Below are 26,797 nucleotides of genomic sequence, written 5' to 3'. Positions count from 1 at the left end.
CCCCACATCCCCCTATATATAAATATATAATTTCTCTTGACACTTTCTGTGGGTGAATTGCACGTGAAGTGAGTATATGCTTTACTACTTTTGAGTTCTTACGGCGTTCGATAATAACTCTTCTTGGTTCCATATCTCTAACTCTGCAGTCGGGCCGGTTACCACTTCTTGATAAGCAAGGTAAAACGATTCAGTAGCTAGTATGTTACAAATTTGTTGGATCAATGCCGATATTTACGCCGCAGAAAGACATACCGCTAGCTTCAACTCGCCGCATGTGGTCAGTGGCCAATGTCGCATGGAATTACTGCCTTAACTGCGAATCTATGGGAAACAAATTTCAACTCTTTTATATTGTATGAGATTTTCTACATCTCTGTCTCGATGACTGGTCTACAAATTGACTCAAAATTGTTTATCAACAGTAGTTGAAATGTTTCTGGGGGAGACCTTAGTCATAAATTGGAGATCAACGTTCGAGCTATATAAGATAACATCATACCCCTGTTGAACTAATGAACTCTCCCATTTGAGAGAACCGACAAAACCGCGAACCACGCGCATTCAAGCAACGATTAAGGAATCTCGGGACGGTATTCAAGTACATTGTGGTGAGTTCAACGCTATTAATCATTCTTATATTATATATAGAATTTTTAAAAAATCAATCAATAATTCATTTCATGTCTATGTATCCTTTTGAGATCGCTTACCATTAAAGAAATAAAACGGTTGACAAAGAAGTAGAAATTATCAGATCAAATTTCTTCCGAAAAAGAGAACAGAATTATCAGAAAGTATGATCATTAATTAATATTTTATTGACAAGTCGATGAATTTGAACGTCAGAAATATATTGCGGTATATGATATTTGCAAACTTCCTGAAATAAAACAGCGTCTTTCATGTTTCTGAACCTGTAATTAATAAGCAATTAGGCGTATGTCGTAATATCAATATATTATATTTCTTTTCAAAACGAAAAGTAGAGCGATTTGTACTGAATCTTCTCTTTCATATGCAAAATAAATGTACAAAATAAATATACAAAATAAATATACAAAATATTTATACAAATAAATATACAAAATAAGTATACAAAATAAATATACAAAATAAATATACAAAATGTAGAATCTTGAATTTGGTAAAGAACAGTCTAATGCTATGTTGTTGTATTTTATGTCTTTTTTAGAATTTTAATTTAGAAATTAAGTTACGATTTAGTTAAACAGTTATTTAACCAATTCACAATTGTTTATTAATGATTGTAGTTCCCGTTCAGACTTGGAGTTCCCGTTCAGGGATGTCGCAATTTTGCTTAAGCTCATGACCTGCTGTGTTGTTTTTCTCGTTGTATTATGACGTCACTGTAAGGTCAATGTCCTTACAATTACCCGAACCTCTTTCTGCTTGCCGTGGAGACAATGATTATTGTAATATTCACTCTGCAGTGACAAATCAATTTTAATTGAATTACGCCGAGGGAGGGTAGAAGAGGGGTATCTGTGAGGGAGGGGGGGGGTGTGATGGGATTCCAAATAAGTTTCAGTGTAGCGGTTTCACACTAGATATGGTTCCAATCCGGATCGGAACCGGATCAAATTAATGGTTATTGTTACACCGTACAGTAGTATTGCGTAACCACACAGGATCATCTTTCACTGAGGGGCGCATATATATATATATATATATATATATATATATATATATATATATATATATATATATATATATATATATATATATATATATTGACATTTGTAGAAGGTCAAATGTGTCCTTTCTTAATTTCGTAAAACAAAAAGCTTGCCTTCTTTTTCACTCCAAACTTCTGAAATTAATGATAGAGAATGAAACTTGGTTGAAAAGAAATTCCTTAATTAATCACGTGCCGTCTTAATTACAAGTGAAAAACATTGATAGTCAATCACCTCGTTGAATATTCATAACCCCTGGCCATTAACAGGAACTTACCTTTTTATATACATACCTCTTTAAATATTGAATATTTTCAGTGAAAGCGGCTGGTCTAAATAGTTTAGCATAAACTTCGCCGTATACTGTTACAAATGCCACGAGTATATGAGTTTATACTTGGTTTTCATATTTCTCACGATTAGGAGTACTAAACTATCAGTACAAATACAGACCATGGTACTCGGCGAGTACGAGCAAGGAATCGAGTACACAAAACTAATTTATATAGTGTGTTATAGAAACTCTATAAAGCATGGTCAACACGATATTTAAATGTCCCTTTGAATCATTTTACTGTTACAAACGAAGTTGTCGTCAACACATATGTAAGTACCCACCCCATGCACATAATTCCATCTCGTAGTAGTACATAACAGGTTCAATAATAACCTGTTGGTCATATTTTATTATACTTGATGCCTAATACCGACATTTCATGTTGACACATTTTCGATCTATTTTACGCCACTTGAGGGAGACGCCGGGGAAAATTGAAAAAGAAAAAAAAAGAGGAAATGGAGAAAAAAATAACAAAACAGCGTAAAGAATTACAGGTGCTATGTATAAAGTGCCTCTGGGTTTTGCTTTATACCGCCAGTGTCGATCATTCAAAGTGAACCTGCGTTGAACTGGCATTGCCTATACCATTACCAAATTATATGATTAAACAAGAAATCATATCGTGACATCGCATCATAAATCTTTCTTACCCTTTTCAAGACTGTTTCTGTGGGGTCTGTCATTTTCTGGTTCAAGCAAAATGTTCACGAAATTATCGACATGAATTCTATAGGTCTATAGGGTCAAACTATACACATGTTGTTTCTGTAACTCGAACGCCGTGTATAACGGTACATAATTCAGAAGTATTGCCTCATATACAATATTTCATTTTCTTAAAGACAATGGAACAGGACAAAAATCTTGAGCATGCAGGGTTTTACAAAGAGTTTGTAAGATTATTTGGATTCAATTTGACAGTAATTCAATGGGATCCGTTCAACGTTAAATAAATAAAATATGATTTTATTAACGAAACAAAATTTGAAGTACTCTTCCGCCTCGCAATATCATGACGTCATCGTTGATGTGACTACAAGGTGCATCTGCTTACAACAAAATTGTTGTAGGTAAATTGTTTCGAAAATTCATCGTTCTGACAAAAGTAAGACTAGATAATGTAGGGAGGATTGAAACCTTTCAATATCATGTCACGTCAAATCCTCTATCTATCTATCTATCTATCTATCTATCTATCTATCTATCTATCTATCTATCTATCTATCTATCTATCTATCTATCTATCTATCTATCTATCTATCTATCTATCTATCTATCTATCTATCTATCTATCTATCTATCTATCTATCTATCTATCTATCTATCTATCTATCTATCTATCTATCTATCTATCTATCTATCTATCTATCTATCTATCTATCTATCTATCTATCTATCTATCTATCTATCTATCTATCTATCTATCTATCTATCTATCTATCTATCTATCTATCTATCTATCTATCTATCTATCTATCTATCTATCTATCTATCTATCTATCTATCTATCTATCTATCTATCTATCTATCTATCTATCTATCTATCTATCTATCTATCTATCTATCTATCTATCTATCTATCTATCTATCTATCTATCTATCTATCTATCTATCTATCTATCTATCTATCTATCTATCTATCTATCTATCTATCTATCTATCTATCTATCTATCTATCTATCTATCTATCTATCTATCTATCTATCTATCTATCTATCTATCTATCTATCTATCTATCTATCTATCTATCTATCTATCTATCTATCTATCTATCTATCTATCTATCTATCTATCTATCTATCTATCTATCTATCTATCTATCTATCTATCTATCTATCTATCTATCTATCTATCTATCTATCTATCTATCTATCTATCTATCTATCTATCTATCTATCTATCTATCTATCTATCTATCTATCTATCTATCTATCTATCTATCTATCTATCTATCTATCTATCTATATATATATATCTGTCTGTCTGTATGTATGTCTATCTAGCTTTCTGCCTGTCTATCTGTCGGTCCGTCCGTCTATCCATCCATCCATCAATCAATCAATCAATATATCTATCTATCTATCTATCTATCTGTCTGTCTGTATATCTATCTATCAATATATCAATCGATCCATCCATTCATTCATTCATCTTTATCGTATACAATAGGGCACCAAGGCTGATAAAATTCGACATAATTTGTAATTGAGGGGGAAAAAAGATTATTTTGCATTTGTAAACACATTTGTATCAAACTATTGAAGAGCTAGCCTTATGGGCGTGTTCTGGGGTAGGTGGTCCTACCACTTTTGACGAATCGCCTCGATCTTGAAGGTTGATATCTAACAATTTCAACAAAATGGTATTAGATTGCAATCTGCACTGTTATAAGTTGATATTGTGTGATGAGTTGGCAACATACCGACTCAAGCAGTATCGCATTTTGAAAATATTGCAGAATATAAAGTCTTACTTTTCAGCTCGTTGCTCGATCGTAAATTGATTGCCACCTTAGGAAATGACCTAGCTCTGTGAACTTATATGGATCACCTTCATACGTCATCTGAATTCATTTTCTTTGACTCTGTGATAGTTTTTCTCAAATTCCTTGCAAAGATATGTATTGTTATCACTGACGTTCTTTTATCCCCATAACTTTTCCAAAGTTGTATTTTCGAGTAGGGAATAATTCTACGTGACTGGTTTTGTTATGGTTTGAAAAGTTACCAATTATTATTATTATATATATTTTTTTTCTTTTCTTTTCTTTTCTTTTCTTTTCCTCGGTCCTTTTTTTTTCTCGAGAAAGTTAGTATTTTCCAAGCGGCCTACAATCCCTGGGGTGTTTCACCGAGATATTTCCACGCGCCTAAATCGCGTATTACATTCCAGTCTGTTCTGCGTTTCTTGCTGGAGGGAGACGTGAGGCCATGATTTATACGGGTTTCTTTCACAATATACTCAATATGACATTGTTTCGATACTGAGATTAAACTCCTTAACTTGTCAATAGCGCGTTCTACGTCTGGGTTTCTAGCTATCGATATAATATATTCTATAAGACATAACAGGGAAAGTAAAAATGGCGGACCCGAGAGGTCAATGTAGCTCAAATCTAACCCATCCATCATCCTTGATATGGAATGACTGACGTATTTCAAAGCTCATTCATCACGAAGCAAGTTCAAAATGTAACTCTTTTTTTCTTTTCTTCTTGGGCCTTCTGATCTTGTTTGCTGTATGGTCTGTACAGGATTGACACGTTTAATAGTTAAACCCGAAGTGCCGAAGAGACAGGTATATGGTAGAATAGATAAAAAATATTACATATATATATATATATAAATACATAAATGTATCTATATGTGTATATGGCTTCTCGTGTTGAGAGACTTAATAGCATTTCGGAGGTCCGCGCACCGCAAATAAGACTCGCCAACTCAAAGCGAATTTGTTTACCACGTGTTTACGACCAGAGTCATAAAATACCCATTTAGTAGAGAAGAGCAGTAAACCAAAATCAAAGAGGAAGCGAGAAGTGGGGTCTTTCTCTACACCTCTTTGAGACCGTGTTCCAGAGGTTCAGTAACTGACAAGGTGATCAAAGGGGGGCAACAACCCAAAGCGGTGAATCCCAATCAAAACGATAGGGGTGTAATGGACAACTCTGAATGGAGGAGAAAAAAAGAAGTGGGACTCTTCGTCGTGATTAATTAGCCGTGCAAAAGTAGATGACAATAGATGAGCGGAACGTTTGAAAGCAGAGAAGGAAACAACAAAAGGACGGATAACAATGGAAACATCAAATTAAATAAACCAAGAGGCAAAGAGTGGAATAGTCGATGACATTTTACGACAGCTTAAGATTCCCGAAGGATTTGTTAGGCATTGTTGTCAAGGTCTCGCGTATGTAACCATCAGTGGAAATTTCGCGGAACCCCTTTCTACTGTAGGATATCGTATATCTTTCAAAAGGAAAGTCTATAGACATATACGCTTTATATATTTTTTTTTCTAAACCGAATGGTCGACTGTTTAAAATACGGAAAAGGTAATATGCAACGAATTTGACACAAAGTGTTTGTTAAATCTTTTAACGATAGTAGGGTGTAATATTCATCAGCAGTTTAAAACATTATTAAAAAGAAACAGAAAAAAATATTATAGATTTCGTAACTTTTTCTGGAAACATTGACGGAGAGTAAGAACCAAATGGATTGGTGGAGAGGAGTAACGGGACTTGTTGTATTTCTTGTTTTGCCTTCTAATATTATTGGACTCTGGTGGTAAGTATTTCCTTCCCTCAAAATCTATATCGTTTCCAAGAACATATTATTTTGTCTTTCTAACGTGATCAGATGATAATATATAGCATACATCATCATGCTAGCAAGGATCTAACTCACGTATGTTACAGTAGGAGTAGTAGGCTATAGTATAGATAGAATTGGGTAACCAAGGTTAGTTTAAATTTACTTTTGAAACACTTTTGGAACTACAAAACGTCATTGTTTAAAAGAGGACGGTATTTGTTTTCAACTCTTAATGTATAATTTAAATTTTAGAGGTAGATTTCGATTTCACGTTACCTTTTTCATGTTATAAATATATATATATATATATATAGTTCCACTATAGTCTCAACTAGTATCAACATATATTCCGCTCTGTCCACTGGACATAGAGCACTCTGCGCCAAGATAGACGCCAACCAACCAACTCTATATATATAGCCTATATATATATATATATATAAATGAAAATCGTAATGAGTTGGAAAAACAGTGAAAAAACTTTCAGCCTCCACCGGGATTCGAACCACGGGCCTTCCGCTCTGTACGCGGACACCCTAACCACTAGGCTATGGACGCTGATTGTATGTCCAGAGGTTCGAAACCGGTAAGGAAGGTCGTAATTCCACTGTAGGCGTTTGTCACCTGTATCGAACAATACTAGTTCTGTTTTTGGTGACATATTTTGCCTTACTCTAAAGATCAAACATGATGCTAACCAACTCGAAATCATTTGTGATTCCTAAAGCCGGATCTCGAAAGAGATACTTTGAACAGACTTTATGTTAATGCAATATATATATATATATATATATATATATATATATATATATATATATATATATATATATATATATATATATATGTATTCCTTGATTTGCTTTTGTTCAAAGCATGTCTTTCATTGAACTCTACAACACGTATTTCTTGCCTGTCAACAGTGGCGTGCGTAACATTGGGTTGGGTATTGGTGGGGGAGGGGGTGGCTTCACACCTCAAATCGTGAGTCACCGGTGAAATGATTCAGTCATGGAATATTTCACATTCATCTGGGCGAGAATTGGACCACTGCTATAGGTGCACACCTACTATTAAACCTCAGTCATGTCAAGAGGCACTTTTAGCACAGCGTAGGTTAATCGCTAATTATGGACCTAATTTACGTATGCCTCAGTATGTACAATTTCTCTTCGATACATATTTTTACTGGAGGAGATGCCACCCCCCCCCCTATTCCACATATGGGAGTCGACTTCAAAGTGCCAAGAGCCACAATCCAGTCATAAATCCTTCATTCGCCACTTGACCTCTATAAAGGTTCATGCCTCTTAAATCGGTCTGGGAAATTTAGAATCCCCACCCCTCCCACCTTTGAAGTTATGTGCACTACACTACCTCTCATATCCCATAATAGTACGTCACGCCAGTAAGCTTATCCTTTTAATGATATTACCGATATTTCTGCTGATTTCCATCTGTTCTACATTATTTGAGCAGTTCTTACAATGATCATAGTAAAGGATAATGCTGACAACCTACAAGAGGGTACACCACTACTTATGTAAAATGAGAACTTAAAAATATGAAAGTAGTTTTCAAGTTTAACAAGGAAGGTTGTTTCATGAATATGTATTATTGTATAATGAATATTCAATTTACGTCGTAAATAGATTAGCATGATTGCTACAAATAACGTAAAATAACAACAATTTCATAGAAACGTAATGTGTAAATCCAAGCATTCTAGAAGAAGGAAATCATTGAAAATTCAATCATATTTCCTTATCAAATATGCATGAGAAACAGACAATTGATAAATACATGTGGTGTAAGCAGAACCTGTTAAGAGGACAGTAGCATATAAACAAGGCCTACGACCTTCAAAATGCTTTGATTATCATGTACGTAGTAACCCAGAAATCCATACTTCCAAACTGAATCCCGCGGGAAAGGCTGTACTGCCTAAAATCTAGGTTATCGATGAACAAAATGTATGTCTGACCGTCTTTTCTCTTCTGATTGGTTAATTTTATGTTGCGAGGCGCCGCATACTGACATGACCCAACATTAGGCCTGCAAATGCTCGTGACACTGCTCGCTACGCAATGAATTACACATTACTTGGCAGAACGATATTTTAAATGTTTAATCTATAGGTATATGGGATAGGTCTATCAGCCTAAACATCGTATCGTGTAAAGACTTTAGTGTACTTAACGTATGGAAGATCAATAAGACTAAATGATAACAAGAACATAACAAGATTAATAATCAAAGAAATACATAACCAACGGATGAGAACTTTTTTATTCTGAATTTACAAATCCAGAAGTCAAATTTTCCATTTGTCAATTTTCCGTCATCCTTCCCTATTCATAATAAACACAATCGATAGATAACAGGTATTAATTTCATGTGTAACTTTGCCTGGGGGTCCCTAGCAATAATAGACTCGTTTCAGACACTTCTTTTATTGATTTCAAGTCATCTTTTTCTCAAATAATCACGCCATTGAATTGAACTTTTTCAACAAATATGTCTGCCTAAGGCGTAGAAAACGTTAAATACTTTCAGTAAATTATTAGTGTCTATTGGGGTATGATCACAAACTTTCGGAAATCGGTAAAATTCACCCGATTTCTTTAGAAAGCCTGGTAAAAGGTCAAGTGTGCTTATTCCCAATCGCTGTAGGGGTCACTGTGAAATCATGAAAATTGCAAGCAACCATCCGACCTGCATGTAGCTAGACAGTCATTTTCAGGTGTTTAGGTCCATGATCTCCATATGTTGTTTAGTATTGTAACACTTGATGCACATGCATGTGTAGGGGTTAATCGCATACATTGAACTCTTGCGTGTAGTGTGTAAAACATAGATTGTTGCGAAAGTGAAGCGATAAGAAGCTTTAACCTGAAATATTAAATAGGTTAGGCATCCTCCCCCATCTCTCACACTCCTCCATAAAACTGAACCTTGTTGAATCCATGATCTTATCTTGTTTGGCAGGGATCTTTGTGATGCTACACCACACATTCAAACAGACAGGATAAATCTCGTTTCGTCTGAGATATATTCTGGCTAGGCTGAAGTCATGTCAAGGCGTTGCCATGCGTGAAACAGTGTCAAATTTCTATTACCTTGATGTTGATGGCGTTGTTAATGATAAATATCTCTACCACACGTAGCTTAATGAAACTGATTGGATTTCCATTAATAAGAAGTTTGTCTTACGACACGAGACTATGGAAATGCTTTGATTGAAACGAACACATTTCATGACATCCGTCTACGCGTGTTCATACCGCTTTGCACTCTGTGTAAGTTTAATGGACACAACGCAAGCACGTAAACACATTCTGTAAAGTCCGCGCCCTTGACTTTACCACTGTTTTTCATAGCTTCAATGACGCAGTAGAAGTGATTTAATCCGTTAGAGAGCGAACTAATATTTCCCACAAATATGTTCGAAATACTAAGAAAGAATTGGCATCAACAACAATAATGACAATCTAGACAGATAATTCACAAAGTGCGCATAAAATATAAGATGGTTTGTTCCGTCTAATGTATCTGCTGCTCTCGGGTTTATCAGGTTATTTCACCCATATCTAAAAAAAACAAAGACAACATAATTTTGTGATCTCAATTAACATGTTTAATCATTAGCTTACAATAAGGGAGATACACCAGTCGACTTTCACGTCAGAAATCAAGTTCCTAACTGAATGGGCTAACGAGTCACCGAACACTGGTTTTCCATTTTGCTGTTGCAATTTTTCAATTTTGCTGTTTTATCAGATATTAATGTAACATTTTTCTCAGGGTCGTTGGCAGTCCGTTGACCTTTGACCGTAATGCCATCTGCAGAAGATCAAAGAAACTGAAAGGTAGTTCCAGTCAACGCGATATTTGCCGGAAAGAGCCGGAGATCGTCGAAGCAGTGGTCGAGGGTACTCGGCTTGGAATAGGGGAATGTCAATACCAGCTCAGATATAGCAAATGGAATTGTTCTACCGTTCAGAATTCAGTTGGTAAAGTCTTAAAACAAGGTAAGTAACCCCTCCCCTTCCCTCCCCCATACCCAAAGATCCACTCCAATACAATATATATCCCTCGCCCCTCCTCTTACACCAACCCCAGATACCACAAATGTAAACCTGCGTTTCTTTACTTTACGAAGAAATGAAATCCTTCAATCTCGAGTACATTTCGAGTTGAAGTTATTGATTGATATCCTTACTAGCTTCAAGTCCACACATTTCGAGGCATGGTTTGATAGTTTAATTCCTGTAATTTACAGTTTGCGTATTTTCCTGACAAACTGAAGGCTTTTGCAGACGGCTGGTTGGTCACACTCTATCACGCCATTTTATTACCGCGTTAAATTATCGCGGCCTTTTACCCCCGTTCATCAATGTTATTAAGTTCATCTATATACACTGTAACTCTTCTTTTTTTATTCGTTTTTTTTTTTTCGTTTTTCTTTTCATTTTGAGTGTGTGCATTATGAAGGAATGTCAACGATAGATTCTTGTCATTAATATCATGTACTGGAGGAACTGACATTACATGACGCAAGAATGCTTTCCCGTTTATAGTTTTCAGCCTCAATGTCAAAAAAATAATATTTTTGTGTCGGTCGGATGACAAAGTTAAAGAAGAAATGTCTGCTTTGTACCACATTTAACTGTAGACAATTGCATCTTGTCGCATAGCTTCTTTAGAACGTTATTGAGTGGTTTTCGATCAATTAAATTAACAAAATGTAAAACAAAATGTTTTATAACTAAAAGTATAACTTATAACATAAAATAAAAGACATTTACACTCCTTGTTAATTTAAATCGATCACATCAATCAATCGATTTTGTGGCACAGGATATTTGAAGTCCTTGAATATTGTGTTTTATTCTAAAATGATAAAAAAAATTACAATATCGTCTGGATAACCGTGTTTCTCACGATAAACTCAGTATATCGATCGAAAAACAGAGTAAACGGCGATAAACTCGGTTTATCGAATTATTGCACATGTGGCGTGCCGTATCCAATTCGATAAACTCGGTTTATCGAGCGATAAACTGAGTTTATCGAGCGATAAACTGAGTTTATCGATAAACTCAGTTTATCGATAAACAGAGATTATCGATAAACTTAGTTTATCGAGCGAAAAACATAGTTCCCATTTGATAAACTCGGTTTATCGCCGATAATCTTAGTTTATCGAGGTCAGCCTGCTTTTCGCTCGATAAACTGAGATTATCGCGAAAAACACGGTTATCCATTCGATAAACTGAGTTAATCGATCGAAAAACAGAGTTTAACGGCGATAAACTCGGTTTATTGAATTATTGCACATATGGCTTGCCATAAGCGATACCATTACTCATCCTCTTCTCAAAATTGGAATAATTCAGTTATAGCCTCCTCAACATTTTGTCATTCGCAGCTTTCGATATTACGCTGTAGGCCTAAGTGTGGTGCTTCCATAATAAAGTATACTAACATGTAAACCTGTCATTATCAAACAGTCCTATACTTTTCAAGGTCTGGCGGCCCGTTGTGATACTTGATACATACATTGTATTTTATTCAATCAATAGACTACGTTAGGGGCGGGCGACCTGCGGCCCGTGGGTCAAATCCAGCCCTTGAGCAACTAATTACTCTCCCCGGACCTTCTGGAATTTTTCAACAAAAATAAGTAAAATGCAAAAAGAAAATAAGAAACTGTAAAAAAGAAGAAAATCTTCAACAAATTCATCGCGTTTTTGGCGTTTTTTCCGCTTCCTAGTTTTCAGGTTCTGAATACTCGTAACTGTTCTTACAAGTTGTTGGCATTTTAATTATCAACATATGTTTTGAATTAGCTTAGGCAACTAGCTGGGATCGATATTAAGCTTGCCGAAATACTTCTTATTTGCAACTTATAATAATCCGCTGGTGATTTTGCCGTATGTTATCCTCACGTCACTGTCAGCTGATGTCAACCGGTCAATCAGATTGGGGAATTTTTAACAAGTAGGAAGGCACGTATCTAATTTTCTTTACAATTGTATTTCTGTCTACTTTTTTATATATTTTTTAATTTATTTATTTATTTATTTATTTCTGGTTTGCTATCAGCAGATACCAGAGAAACGGCGTTTGTGAACGCCGTGACGTCAGCTGGGGCAACATATGCCGTGACACAGGCGTGTAGCATGGGTGAGCTCATCCAATGTGGATGTGCCGACAGACCGAGAAATACCAAAAAGAAGAAAAAACCAACGAATAGTGAAAATGAGGTCATCGATGAGTCATGGGAATGGGGAGGATGCGGTGATAATATAGAATTTGGATATTTAAAAGCTAAAGAATTTATGGATGCTCAACAAAGGAAAAGAAATGACATAAGAACGTTAATAACGTTGCATAATAATGAAGCAGGCCGTGCGGTAAGTAGCGGAGAAGATTTTTCTTTAAATTTCTTTTTCTTAAATTTTTTATTAATTTTCGGTTAATCTAATCAATTTACAATTGACTCTATTTATTCGATACATTTCATTACTAGAAGCTAAGCTTACAACTAGACGGGGTGGGTCGGCGGGAAGGTGAGGGGGAAAGTTAACACGAATGTGAGAGGGAAGGTGGGGGTGGGACGGGGAGAGGATACAGAGAAAAGGAAATAGAAAAAAAAAAAAAAAGGATTTTGGTTCTTGACATAACGAACAATAACTGTGATTATTAAATGACATTACATTTGATTTTATTACATTTGATTACAATAACTGTCATTATTAAATGACATTACATTTTTTAGCCTCTGAAGAAGATCATGCTAGGATCGAAACGTCAGGCCAACTTACTTTTACACATACATTTGAATTTGACCAATATTCCGCCGATGATCTTAGATATAATTAACCAATCAAAGTCAAGGCAGGCAAAAATGGATAATAACGAACGAATAAGGAATGTTCACCTGTTTAAATCATTGCTAAACAAATGAGATAACGAATTTTCTAAAAATGGAATCACAATGTCAAGAATAAAACAAAAATGAAGTAAGAATTCAATATAATATTTTCAAATTGATTTTTAGGAACATTCATAGAACATTGATGTTAGGTTGCATAGACTAATTTTATGTGACGTCACATCGATTAGGCGGTGCTAACTGAGCTGTAATAATATTCATAAAACCCCAAGTTTTGCCTGATCTCGTTATACATATCACTTACCAACGTCATACATATTACTTACTAACTGATCAATACCGAAATATATTTTTTTTTAAACACATTTTGTTGATCCAGTTAGCTCGGTTTCCACAGTAATTCCAAAATTGAAAGTTTAGATACATTCAACCTTTATAATAGCTAAGAGCGTGTGTGGCCTGCCGACCTTTCGATATAACTGTTTCCAATAAAGAAAAGTTCTCCCAACCCTTAAATTGTTATATAGACGATCATGTCTAATTCATTATAAGTCTGTATCGATAATCTTAACCCAATCAGTCTGTGGTATATAGTTCCAATTAATAAAACTGTAACCAGTCCGTTTGAAACATTAATGTTACCTTGAACATTGTTCTCGGGGAGAAGAAGTTGATGTCACATTAAGTGAAATCTCTGCGGTACTGTGATAATCTGTTATCGATATTAGGTTAATGTCGCGATAACATCACAGCACATACGCGCCGGTTGTAACACAATAGGCTTTCGGTCTGAGAATCACACAGTGCGCGTAAAGAGGGAGTTAATTCTAAGCCTACCCACGCACCGTTAACGGCCTATATCGCTCCGTCGGGAGTCGCTACATGAAGAGACTTGTTTTAAGATGTTTCTGATAGTGTAGATTGCCACAGAAAACAAAACTCTGACTTAAAGGGGAAGGGTGGACCCATCTTAACATCCAGTTCTTAAAGCAGTATATGTTTATTGTCTTTGCTATAACCGATGCCAACACGTAATGCATACTTCCCACAAGATGTAAGAGTTTTTTTTCTCGATCAAGTCATTTGATCGAAGTAACGATAAAACTATCCCAGCATGGCGGACATTTTGATTACTAAAACGATGGGGAAATTCTCAACTGTTCCTACTACTAGATTCACTACTGTTAATTTTAAATTTCCTCCACTAAATTAGGAAAATATCCGTGTTTAGTCAAAATATGTAATGTACATACTTCATAACGCATGCCCATTCGTACTATACTACAAAGGCCTATATTGTGTATAACGCTGTTCCACACCTGCGGCAAATCCTTAAAAATACACTAGCGCGATGCTAGTATCATATGCAGACGTACATATGCCATGGACATCGACTATGTCAGTACATACCAATGAAGCATACTACCAATATATATTGCACTAACGCATATCTGCTGGGCGGAAGGACCACGACGGGCAAGATGCTATCAGAATAAATCAAAGGCTAATAATGTTTTTCCTTTCCATTAATTATATTTCATTCTGATTTTAAGTATTCTGACCAAGCTGTGTCGTATTTACTCATAACCGGGTACAAATCAACCCTCTTGCAATCATGTTACATTATCTCCTGAATTTGTGAGTTTGCAACCGGTAAACTCAACAAAGAATACTGTTGCCTCATAAATTTAGAGCAATGTTTGAACCTAGTTTGTCCTTACTCTAATATTATCGTTCTTGGTGCGGTGTCAGTGGTGTGTTCCTACGTAATAAATTGCATTTTCAGACTCCATAGATAAATTTCCTTTACCATTTTAATATGTTACACGCATAGTGTGGAACGTAACACGCATAGTATGGTACATTACACGCATAGTGTGGCACATTACACGCAACTTATACAGCTTTAATGTTAGTAGGTGGTCATCAACAACCAACTACTTTAAGATTTATAGTAAGGCTATTACCGAGACGAGCTTGTGGGTTGGTATACTGAAGACTACATTTCTTAAGGACCTCACGTCGAGTCCTTCGATATAAGAATGCGCAGGCCTCACTCATAGTCACGTGACAAGATACCATCAACCGTTCGTAACGTCTCACTTCTGACTGGCCTCAAGGACCATTTGAATATGTCTCAATGGAATACATTACAATAGCTTTTAATAAACTGATGTGAATACAATAGATTGGAAATTCGAGCAAACGTTCTTTACTCAAAATTAACTTAAACAGTTTATTGAAATGAATTCAGCAAGAATCAGCAGGAATCTACGGAAGCGCTTTGTTGCCATTAAAATGAGGTAACTTATTCATCTTATCCTTTATGATATTTTGTCACCACCGGTATATTTCCGCCTGGTTTTGGCTTTCTTTGCCTCGTCTCGGTTTGGTTGTGTGCGGTTCTTTACGGTTCGGTTTGATTTGGCGGTTTGGTTCAGTTCGTTTCGGTTCTGTTAGGCATGGTTTATCTTGGTTGAATCCAATCAAAGGCAAGCAATGATGCTGTTGTTTATATGATGACACATTTTGTTAATTGGTTGACGGTGTTTTGAATTCAGTTTCAACACGCGCCTCTCGTCTTCTTGTCTCTGTTATAAGAACATTAAACACATCACGGTTGGGGAATTCCTACCTGTCCAAGTCAGTTACAGAACGATCTAGAGATTAAACCGCGCACATATATTATGTAGCCTAAGCTTATGAATCTCATTACAAGCAGAGGAAAGATACTTAATTCAGTGAAAAATTCACGGAACAATAATTACATCGTTATACCGTATTTTTGGTCGATAGAACAACATTAGCAACGGAACATACACATATGGCCCGTTGAGTTGTGCTATGAAAGACGCGCTGATAATAGGTACTAGCTATGTATCAGGTTTTTATTTCACTCAATATGTGTGGGGGGAGGGGGGGTGGAGGGCGACTGAGAATTGGGATAGGAAAGTTCTTGTGGATCTTCTTCTATGATTAGATTTACAAGAACCACTGACGTTTTATGTTTTAGGGGAGTGTAAGACGTATTATAACGGCGATTCAATAAATTCATCGAATTTATGAAATTCATGAAAACTAAGTCCTTTACGTCCTAACGTGACAATGATCGAGTAGCTACATTGCTATAAAAAAAGTTAATTGCTAAATATAATATATAGGTACTTTAAGAGTACTGTTATGTTTTTGGCAGAGTCAATTATTACAATGAGTTTATATGATGGTGACGATAAGAAAACTGTGTAATGTAACGATTTGGGTTCCTTAGCATAACCGGCATATCCTGATTCACTGTGACGGTAATAAGGATGCGTTTTTGTACATTGTACTGCTGCTTTAGAAATGTCCCTACGACCACCCCCCCCCCCCCGCCCTCAACCCACCCACCCCGCTCCTAAGGCCTAAAAACAGCAAGCGGTCATACTGCTATATATGAATTGTTAGGCAGTATAAACTGCCATTTGTGTAGGCCTATAGCCAGCTACGTGCTTACATGGAATGAAGTTATACTCCGTTCTTGAGTCAGCCCAAGCATTACAACCGTATATACAATATCGTAAGTGTACTTCAAGTTTAATAAACGGCTCATGAACCTCTTGTAGTTTACCCGTATTATTCTAAATAGAGCTATAAATTTGAAGCTAGCAATCAAAACAAACTTCACTCTCTCTTCCACATGCAGACACTTAATATTCAATCTCAAGCTTTGGTGTGCGGAAAATGAAATATCAAGACGAAAAAGAAGGCGGCAATAATTTTGAGAATGTTTGAGTCGCGTCGACAGAGATACTCGTAAATTTAGTCCGCCCGATTCTGTCGGAGAAGTGTTAGGACGCGCGCGGCCACACTTCTGATTGTTCTATTGAGGTGTCTCGGCCCCGTCGCCGCTCATATATCTTCGTCAAGGCAACACCTTTAAGACTCCCCAACAAGTTTTATCGCTCTTTTTTGTCTTCCGAGGAGATATATTATCAGGACAATCATTGTATATAGGAATAACTTACAGCTAACACTATATATTATCCATCGACACCGTACCAGATAGAGAAACCCTGCATGCAGCATGAGATCATGTATATGTGTACGGACGTTAAGCACTGTACACTATAGTGATCTGAATGATCTGTGAAAGCATTAATCGCTAAACTTTGCAGTCATTATTACCCACTTACCACAGAACTAAGACAAATATGATAGGAGTTTAATTAATTAATATTAGTTAATGAACAACGGAAAACTGGGTGGGTAACTATAAACAAAGTTGAAAATGGAAATTAAAAGTCCATTTTAATTAATACGTTATCTCTGTATTATTCAGTACCAATATATTCAGCATTATATAGTCCTTTATTAATCGATATATACACCGATATACATATCGATATATATATATATATATATATATATATATATATATATATATATATATATATATATATATATATATATATATATATATATATATCGATAACCATGTTGTACATCCCTCGCCGTTCAAACACCGAACTCCCATATGTTTAAGACAAAGAGTAAACAAGTTGATATGTTCTTGGAAATGATTACAAATCCGCGAATTTTGTCTTGACGCAGATTCGACAGTTTTGTATTAATCCCACTTTGTAACGTGAGACATGGTATATATGGTTATGAGCCAACGTTAATTAACATATGGACATTATATTAAACGCTATCAGTATTACCGTCATAAAATAGGATACATTAACATCTCTTAAACCTGAAAATGATTTCCATACATCAGTGAGTGTTAACTTAGACAATTCAATGTCGCAGAAATGGAAGATGTCTTCAGAGAGGTAACGAAAAACGTTCCTTGAAAATTGACATTGGCTAACCATTATTTTAAATTCTAGCGTATCGTAGGGATGACGTATGAGATGGTACGTCACACGTCATCCCGTGGTATGTCGTTTACTTTAATGCGGTAGAAAGCTTGCTGATGCGAGATGTAGGCTATATGTTCTTTGAACGGTAGGCTATAATATCAATATTCTTTCGTATATAAGGTATACTAGCCTAAACATACATTTTTTCTTTTGTATGTATTCCAGTGGATATCATGTATGTAAAATAACCTGTATTATTTATTTCACTGCTGGATGTTCCATTGATTCTTTAATTTATTATTCCTCCTTTTATTTTGCTCAATTTTAGTATTATTTTTATTATTATTATTATTATTAATATTATTATTATTATTATTATTATTTTTTTTAACAGCTCATACGCCTAAACATGTTTCGTGAATGCAAATGCCACGGTCTATCTGGATCCTGTACTTTACAAACTTGCTGGAAGAAAATGCCATCCTTTCGAAGAGTTGGAAACCTTTTGAAGGAAAAATTCAACGGTGCCGCTAAAGTTACTGGCGGTAACAACGGCGAGGAGATACTGCCGGAAGATTCCACGATAAAAGCACCGATGGTCGATGATCTTGTGTACACGACGAACTCGCCAGACTTTTGTAAACCGAACCGAAAACTCGGTTCGTTGGGTACCGAAGGAAGACGGTGTAACGGTTCTGCTCTCGATGTGGGAGGATGTGATATATTGTGTTGCGGGAGAGGAGCCACAGAGTATGAATTCACCAGACAAGATTCGTGTCGTTGTAGGTTTCATTGGTGTTGCGATGTGCAGTGTGACACATGTATGACGACACAGGTGGTACATATCTGTAATGGCTACGACAACGGACCACGAAGGACCTAAAATAAAAAATTCAAATTAATTTACAAAAAGAACGTTGAAAAAAATCTGGGAGTAAGACTATACCCTCTGATATTGGGAAAGAAAAAAGAACATTTTAAACTGTGAAGTTGTAATCGAATGTTTTGATCAAAAGAAAGACGTTCGTTTGCTTGTAGCTTGGATCACGATTTTTATACGGCCTAAGAACCGTTGAATGGAACTGACGGAATTGTGACATTATAACACAGTCATTTCTTAATTGGTTTGATGATTAAAAATGAAAATTTTCAATCTAAAACATGCAGAAAATAATACGTTTTTGGACTTGAAAAACCTGGTTTCATTCGTAGCATTTTGTGCGTGTGTGCGTCAGTGCGTGTGTGTATACAGCGAACAGCGATCGCATCGCCCAGACAACAAAAAAGAAATTGTACATAAAGGAACAAAAGTATATTGGCTTCTTTAAACTTGCACAATTGCAGTTGACACTCTATCAGTATTGATATTTCAAAGTTCATAAAGTCATTGACTTTTATTGCTCGTACTCAAAAGGAAATTTATTAATTTTCTTTTTAGTTAATAAAAATAAGTTATTTCTGATGTCTTGCGCGCAAACAATTTTCTTTTTCGCGAAACAGGACAGCGTTATTTTCTTTTTGTATGTTAAGCATGGAACTATAACCAACATGATGGGTTAAGTTTTAACAATTCAATGAAGTAGTTCCTTAAAACGACGACCAATTGGTCTAATCATGGGACACGTGACGTCATCCATGTAAATCTAAGACAAATGAAATGTGACGTAACCCACTTTCGTATACTACTATCGAAAATTGCCCCATGTCATATAGCAATTGAGGCACAATACTCCGATCATTTAACGACGTGATAACTATGCTTGATGTAAAATGCTGTTGTTAAAAAACAATTCTCTTTCTCAAACAGGAAATTCTGAGAAGTTTGCTGTACGTCTGATGTAGTTACACACGTAGTACTCATGTTATGAAAAATACTCTAAAACTCATGATATTAAATATAAATAACATAATTATACGAACATTTTATTACAGTTGGGTTACGTTCGGCGTAGACTGAGTATACATTACAATATGTTAGTTTCTTGCTTTATAAATAGCGTTACAACAGAAGCTTTATCACGTGACATCGTCAGACGTTACTGCTTATATGTATAGAGCTTAGTGTTATAGGATCAAATCACTTCACTACACGCACGTCCACCATAGCATACGGTACCATACCATGATTTGTATGGTATTCGCGTAGTTGTTGTTGGCAACATACACATAATTCTAGCCTATATTTAGCGTAATGTTAGGTTCACGTCAATTCCAAACTAGTCTAGCATAATTTGGTCATATTTGCTTATAAGGATGAAAGTTGTTGCCCCTAATGTAATATCAAGTTTATAAAGCATTGTTATAAGCCTATTTCGTAGTTTTTTTTTTGCGGAGGGGGGGGGGGGGGGTTGTCATTTCACTACCGTATATCCGTACGTCTTCCACCCATGTCATATGTCAGGAAAAATGGTGGGGTGGGGCGGGTTTTCCTTCCGTCTCTCTTGGTAGTATACCGCAACTAGTAAGTCAATATCACACTTGCTCTTCTGAATGTGTATAATAGGCCTATATTACAGTGTTTGTTTGCGTTGTTTTTCCATTTTCATTTGGTTTCCAGGTCAATAAAAATTGAACGACTTTTGACCGAAGGGAATATGACGTCATTTGACCTACTTTTGTCATTCTTTTGTCACATTTATTTTGAAACTGAAAAAAAAAAACAGTTTGATTTATGGGCATCAGTTTCAAACAATTTTTCTCTTTTCGCTAAAATTATAACTTTTGAACGAGTGGATTTTTTAAAGCAATATATTACTGAATGTATATACAAAGTTATACTAAAATACAGCATCGCTTTAAAGATTTCTAATTCGTGTTTTTATCTTCCGTTGTTGTTATTTCCTTGTTTCATTGTTTATGGTATTTGATTAAAGCTACAGTTAATACGTAAAAGCAGTACGACGCCTGTGCAACGTTACGTATACTCCGCCACGAAAATAAGTATGAACACAACATGTGCTCACAATCCTAATGTAGAGCAATTTCGCGTTGTACTTTTTTAATGGGTAAGTTTAGACAGGATTTTATTTGTGATATGTCATGGGTCAAGAAAAAGAAAGTATTCAGTCAATAAGATACTAAATCTTTGAAATCCTTTCAGACAGTAGTCCAAGAATAAGTTGTGACGTCACAGATTCATTCTGCACCTGTACGTCGTCCAACCTACGTGGACCACATACCCCCATATAGAGACACCGTATAGATGTATATTTGTTTCAAACGTATAGGTGTAGAAAGAAGACTCCACATCAACCCGAGGAAGAACAAGGTAACGAATAAGTCCAAGAATAAGTTGTGACGTCACAGATTCATTCTGCACCTGTACGTCCAACCTACGTGGACCACATACCCCCATAGAGACACCGTATAGATGTATATTTGTTTCAAACGTATAGGTGTAGAAAGAAGACTCCACATCAACCCGAGGAAGATTTCTGGCCATTCCAAATTCCTTTTACTGATTAAAACTTGTATTGTCACGATCTACTCTTTATGCTGAAGATTCCATTCACAGATTAAGAGTAAATAACTCGAAGTAAAGATAAGTAAGCCTCTCAATCCTATTGGTTACTTACTGGCTGTTAGCACCGATAATTATCTTCATTTAGTTAGTTATACTTCGCTTGACTTCTGTAACGCTCCGTTCAAAGTCACAATACTATATGTATTTAGCGACACTATACATTTATGTAGGTTAATAGTCTGAAATATTGTTACCTTGTAATTGCTAGGAAGATCTTTTGGAAACAGGGACCCAGCGATAGAGGCCCTATAGAAATAATTTGAGCTGTCTGCATGGATAAGGTGATCCGTGTTGTCACAACCATCTTCATACTGTTAAACTTTTTGGTGGCTTTTGGTAAGTTTCTAATGTTGTTTTGTATCAACCTGTAATTAGATACGTATATGTTTTAGTGAAGTGTTGTTTTTTTGTATTTCATTTTTCGGTAATGTTCAGTTATTGATCATAAATATGAATATCTTATGGACTATACTATACTATATAAATATGAATACTATATAAATATGAATATCTTATGGACTATACTTAAGAGGCTTACTTGGTGATGACGTCGGCCCATCAGTTCAGGCCTGACTGTTAAGTTAAATCCATTGTTTATAACATTTAAGAACTCAATCACAACATAATTACTTCATATGAGTTCAATAGCATCATCTTCGATGACATTGAACGCCGTTTGACCCTAATTTGACTAATTGCAAGTGCATTGCTAAAATATTATTTGCGGCCATAAAGTCTATTGTTTCCTATCCTGTTTTCTTCTACATTTGAGGAACTGGCGTAACTCTGTGTTAGACTAAGTAGTCCACCACTATGTTTCATGAGCCTCATATGTTTAACATGACAACTAAACATGGTACAGAGTATCTAACCTGGACTGACATATGAATTGTTAAACGGTCAGCAACACATCATACTTAAAGGTTTTCAGTATAGGCCCCAAATTATAGAACGCTATAATTGCTACAAGTTTTCAGAAAGTACTTTACTGGAGGTCTTCACTCTCTCCAAATTGTTATCAGACATTTCTTAAAAAAACACACAAGATGACTTAATGTCCCAGTGAGAATAATTTCCTCGAAGGTTGCAATAAAAACAGTTTCAGAATTTTGACCAAAGGTGACCATATTTGATTATCTAGCATATTTGGGGCCAATACAACATACCTTTAATGCTATACCCAAACGGACAAAGTTTCAAATTCACAGCACAAAAGACCCTTATAAAGTCACATAGCCCCACATGAAGACTGCACATTCCAGAATGTGCCTCAACGACTTCTCAAGAATGTGTAAGTTATAAATCACTAGTCAAGTGTTGTAGGGTCGTATCTTGCCATAGATAGTTTACTTCTTAATGACACACTTTACAGCAAACGAGATTAAAGTGAAATATAATGTAGAGCTGTTAATAAAATATTTAACTTGTTATTAAATATCCATAATCACGCACTCATATTTTGACTACACCATAAACATTGACATTGATCATGTTGACAGAGTTATCTAGAGTACGTGGTGGTTGAAAATATATGTAATAATTGCACTTAGATAATTTCCAGTAATTTTGGACAAATAAATAGCTGCAGCTAGTTCTGTTTAGATGTTATCTATCGCCCGCCCTCTACTGACATACAATCAACCATCAGATATAATATTAATACTATTTTGAATAAATGCTTCAGCAGATATTTAGATTCGCAAGGTATGGAATGACTTATTAAAACTAACCTAAACCACTTTTAGACAGGTACATTATAATCACAGCTTTATAAACATTCAATTCCAAAGAGCTTGTTCGGCGCCCTCTTTCAAATGGGATGAAAAGAGTAGAGTATCGTCTTAAGATATGCAATATCACCTTCTTCAGTCAGTATGTTTTTGTTTTATTATGATCATTCCCTTGGGGAGGGGGAGGGGAGAGGGAGGGGGCATGAATAAGTATAAATTGGTTATAGGTAATGTTCGGAACATTTAGCAAACTTTTCATGGCGCCATCAACTACACTCAAAGTAACGCTCACCGTCCTTAAAAAGAGGACGCTCTTTTGAATTATGTAAAAGCCATGATGACGCGCGATTTATCAATATCATAAATCAGCTCACGTTGACAAAGACATGGTCAAAGGTCACCACGCTTGCTGGAAGCTCTTCGGGACCTCCATGTAAAGGTCAAGTGGTCTCGCTGAACTATTTTAGGAGTTATTTCAAGTTGTTTCACGCCCTCTCTGAAAGAGCTGTAACAAAATTACAGTTCTAGCGTAGTTTACGCGAATATTGTCATCGTTAAACGAGACAATTTGAATTGTTGGCGGTCGTTTGAGAACAGAAAGTGAGTCAACACGTAAATAATTATTATTATCGATAATGTAAAGAGTTTATTGAGTCCAGTCATTCATTTTTTATGAAAGATTCAAGAGCGTGTTTGAGGTGATTTGATTTTGTACCACGCAATGACAAATATTCATTTGCAACTAGTCAAATGTTTTATGTACCGGCCGGACAAGGATGTACGCCGAATATCTGTCACCATTCGGCTCTGATATGGGTTAGGTGTATTTAATATCCATTCAGGGTTTGCCTATGGAAACGTCCCCACCCCCACCCCCCATCCAATGGCGTTTTAATTTACGTCTATAGTGAAGCCTCTGGGATGGGGAGGGACAGGGGGTGGCCGTTTAACTAATACGTTTCGAAGATTGGGTGGGAGGGGTGGGGAACAGGGGGTCGGAAGAGCAATAGTTGAAGCTAGGAGTTTTCATAGCAGTTGCTTCGTTAAAATGACGTAACACGCGAACAGACAAGTAACTAATTACGGAAAATCTGAGAAATCAAGTCGCCAAAGAGAAAGAGGTCCAATTTCTAAATGATGATACCGCAATTGATCAAGTAAATCCGCCTCCGTGAACTTTACATTCCTCAATTGTAAACGCATAAAAGAGAACTTTAAAATACAACGGTACGTGGGCCGGGTCAGACGAAAAAAAGGGTTAAATGAACCGATGGCGCTACTCGGAAATAGTACAAGCTTACATGTGATACCGTATGAATGTAAACAACATCGGTAAAGCATCTTTTATCCCAAATTCATATTAGAAACATAATTAACATCACTTCCCCCCCCTCCCCTCCCTAACCTTCCCTTCCACCATTACTAGTACCTAACCGTCTGGTATGGATATTTATTCTTGCACAAGTCTCTAACGAGTAGCCCCTCATTTTTACTTTATTTTTTTTCACCTTTAATTGTCAGTTTCACCAGCTAACAGTACTTTTAGATTTATTCTAAACCTGCTACGCTATGGAGGAGTGTTGACTGTTTGTGATCATTTATAAGCGCATGCGTCCAACAATCCATTTGTCCGAGGATCTGCGACGTCACCTTAATCTAACCCTGTGTTTTGAGTAAATGTAATATTTTGGGCAGAACATCACCCCTTCCCCGAACCATTCCAAATTCCCTCCTTTGATACTTCAAACATTTCTTCATTTAGTCCTAACTTTATACCACAATTTGCTCAGACAAGGAGGTTGGATGGGGTTGGAGATTGTAAAAAGGTATCGTATACTATAGATTTGAACTAAAGATCTCAAAAAAGACAGACACGTCATATTTGCATGCTTGGCAAGTCACCGCATATATTTTTTTCTCAGGATACTAGCACGAAAAACGAACTTAACATTCATAGTTGAATTATTTTAAGCGATCTCAAGCAATAATTAATAAAATACTTAAAAATAAACTTTCAAATTATTATCAAAAAGTCTATACAAAATAATTGTTTTACAAAGCAGGCACACACGAGTTAATTACATTGTTGCATATATTTACATAAAAAATCCACAAACCTTATAACATTACACTTTTTCTCAAAAAAATAATATAACATGAAGTGAAATCATATTGTCAGTTATACGTTTTTCACTCTATTGTATAGTTTCTAATTAATGTTCTATAAAATGTAAACAAAAGATGGTGGTATATAGAAATCTTATCATTTATGGAATTTATATATACGAGTTGATGAAGTTGTTAGTGCTTTTTGGCGCGTAATATTTCCCGCCACTCAAACTATATCTGTTGTATCATACACACAGGGATAGTATAGTGTCAAAAGGGATCATTCGCTACAATAAATCTATGTTAATTATCTCCTTTGTCTATAACATGTTTATACTATTTTGACTGTAACCTCGTCTGGTCCATGAGCATATGTGCATATCTCAGCACAATACATATGTTTTTATTATGGTTTTACGTTAGCTGAACTAACAATTAAAGAGAATATACCTGAAACATTCAACTGTTTATTCACTTCGAATCAAACGCAAAGAGCTCCATTAAACACAATGTCGTAACGTTAATATATGGCGTATCAATTGACCTTTCAGGTATATTCATATATAGAAGTGACCTGTTTGTCTTAAGAATCTCTTTAAGAATTTATTTAAGCATTAATGCGTACGATGAAGCGGTTTGAAAAAAAGTTGAATTTGTATTAAACCTATCCACCGTCATAGCAGGGTACGCTTGAAAGATATTTTAGGCACTTTTTTTCTTTCACATTTATGAGTTCTTTATGAATACAAGCATTTGACCCGGACTTGAGGATACTAACGAAATTATTAATAAAACTAACATAAACTAATAAAACGAAGTCAGGCCCGTAGCCATGAATTCTGAGTTGGAGGGGCATCAAGGGGGCACCACTAGTATAAGAAAGGGCACCAACAGTATAAGAAGGGGCACCAACAGTATAAGAAGGGACACCAACAGTGTAAAATGGGCCCAAAAACATTAAGAAGGGCACAATAATCGTGTCATGTAACCTGTGAATGATTCAAATGCATGTCGGCCCCTGAAAACTCGGGGGGGGGGGGGTCTGGCTCCGGGCCTGTGTGGATTTGAATTGACATTTCGTATGGACGAATTCATCATTGTTGCTATAATGCTGCACAGCTTACAAGTAAATTCAATTGCCAATACATATACATTTATCGTAGAAGCTGAAAAACTTTCTTCTTTGGAAAAGTTAAAAAAAGAAACGTCTTTTGATTCAAAAGAGATAAGCAATATAGACATATATGTTATTGGCGTTTACCAGAAAACATATCTATTCAGTAAATTGTGAGTCACATTTTAGTCACATTAAACGCACTATTATGATACCGTTTAACCAA

At 35.8% G+C, this 26,797-nt stretch overlaps 2 protein-coding genes across 2 annotated transcripts in view; both read left to right on the top strand.

The window, feature by feature from the left end:
* The first annotated feature begins 264 nt into the window (after positions 1-264).
* On the top strand, positions 265-20,910 carry LOC139965018 (protein Wnt-6-like). The gene is given in 6 exon segments (XM_071967172.1): positions 265-611; positions 4,850-6,326; positions 10,155-10,381; positions 12,459-12,769; positions 18,490-18,749; positions 18,751-20,910. Coding segments are annotated over 5 exon segments (1,044 nt in total). The 5' UTR covers positions 265-611; positions 4,850-6,252; the 3' UTR covers positions 18,923-20,910.
* An 838-nt stretch (positions 20,911-21,748) lies between these two features.
* LOC139965014 (AP-4 complex subunit beta-1-like) overlaps positions 21,749-26,797 on the top strand; it is a 50,416-nt gene continuing 45,367 nt past the window's right edge. Inside the window, exon 1 of the mRNA XM_071967166.1 lies at positions 21,749-21,954. The gene's annotated coding sequence lies outside the window, so the exon portion shown is untranslated. The remainder of the gene's footprint in view (positions 21,955-26,797) is intronic.

Source organism: Apostichopus japonicus, chromosome 23, assembly GCF_037975245.1.
Source record: "Apostichopus japonicus isolate 1M-3 chromosome 23, ASM3797524v1, whole genome shotgun sequence".
NCBI lineage: Eukaryota > Metazoa > Echinodermata > Holothuroidea > Aspidochirotida > Stichopodidae > Apostichopus > Apostichopus japonicus.
The sequence above is the reverse complement of the archived record's forward strand: the minus strand, read 5'-3'. Positions and strand labels throughout refer to the sequence as shown.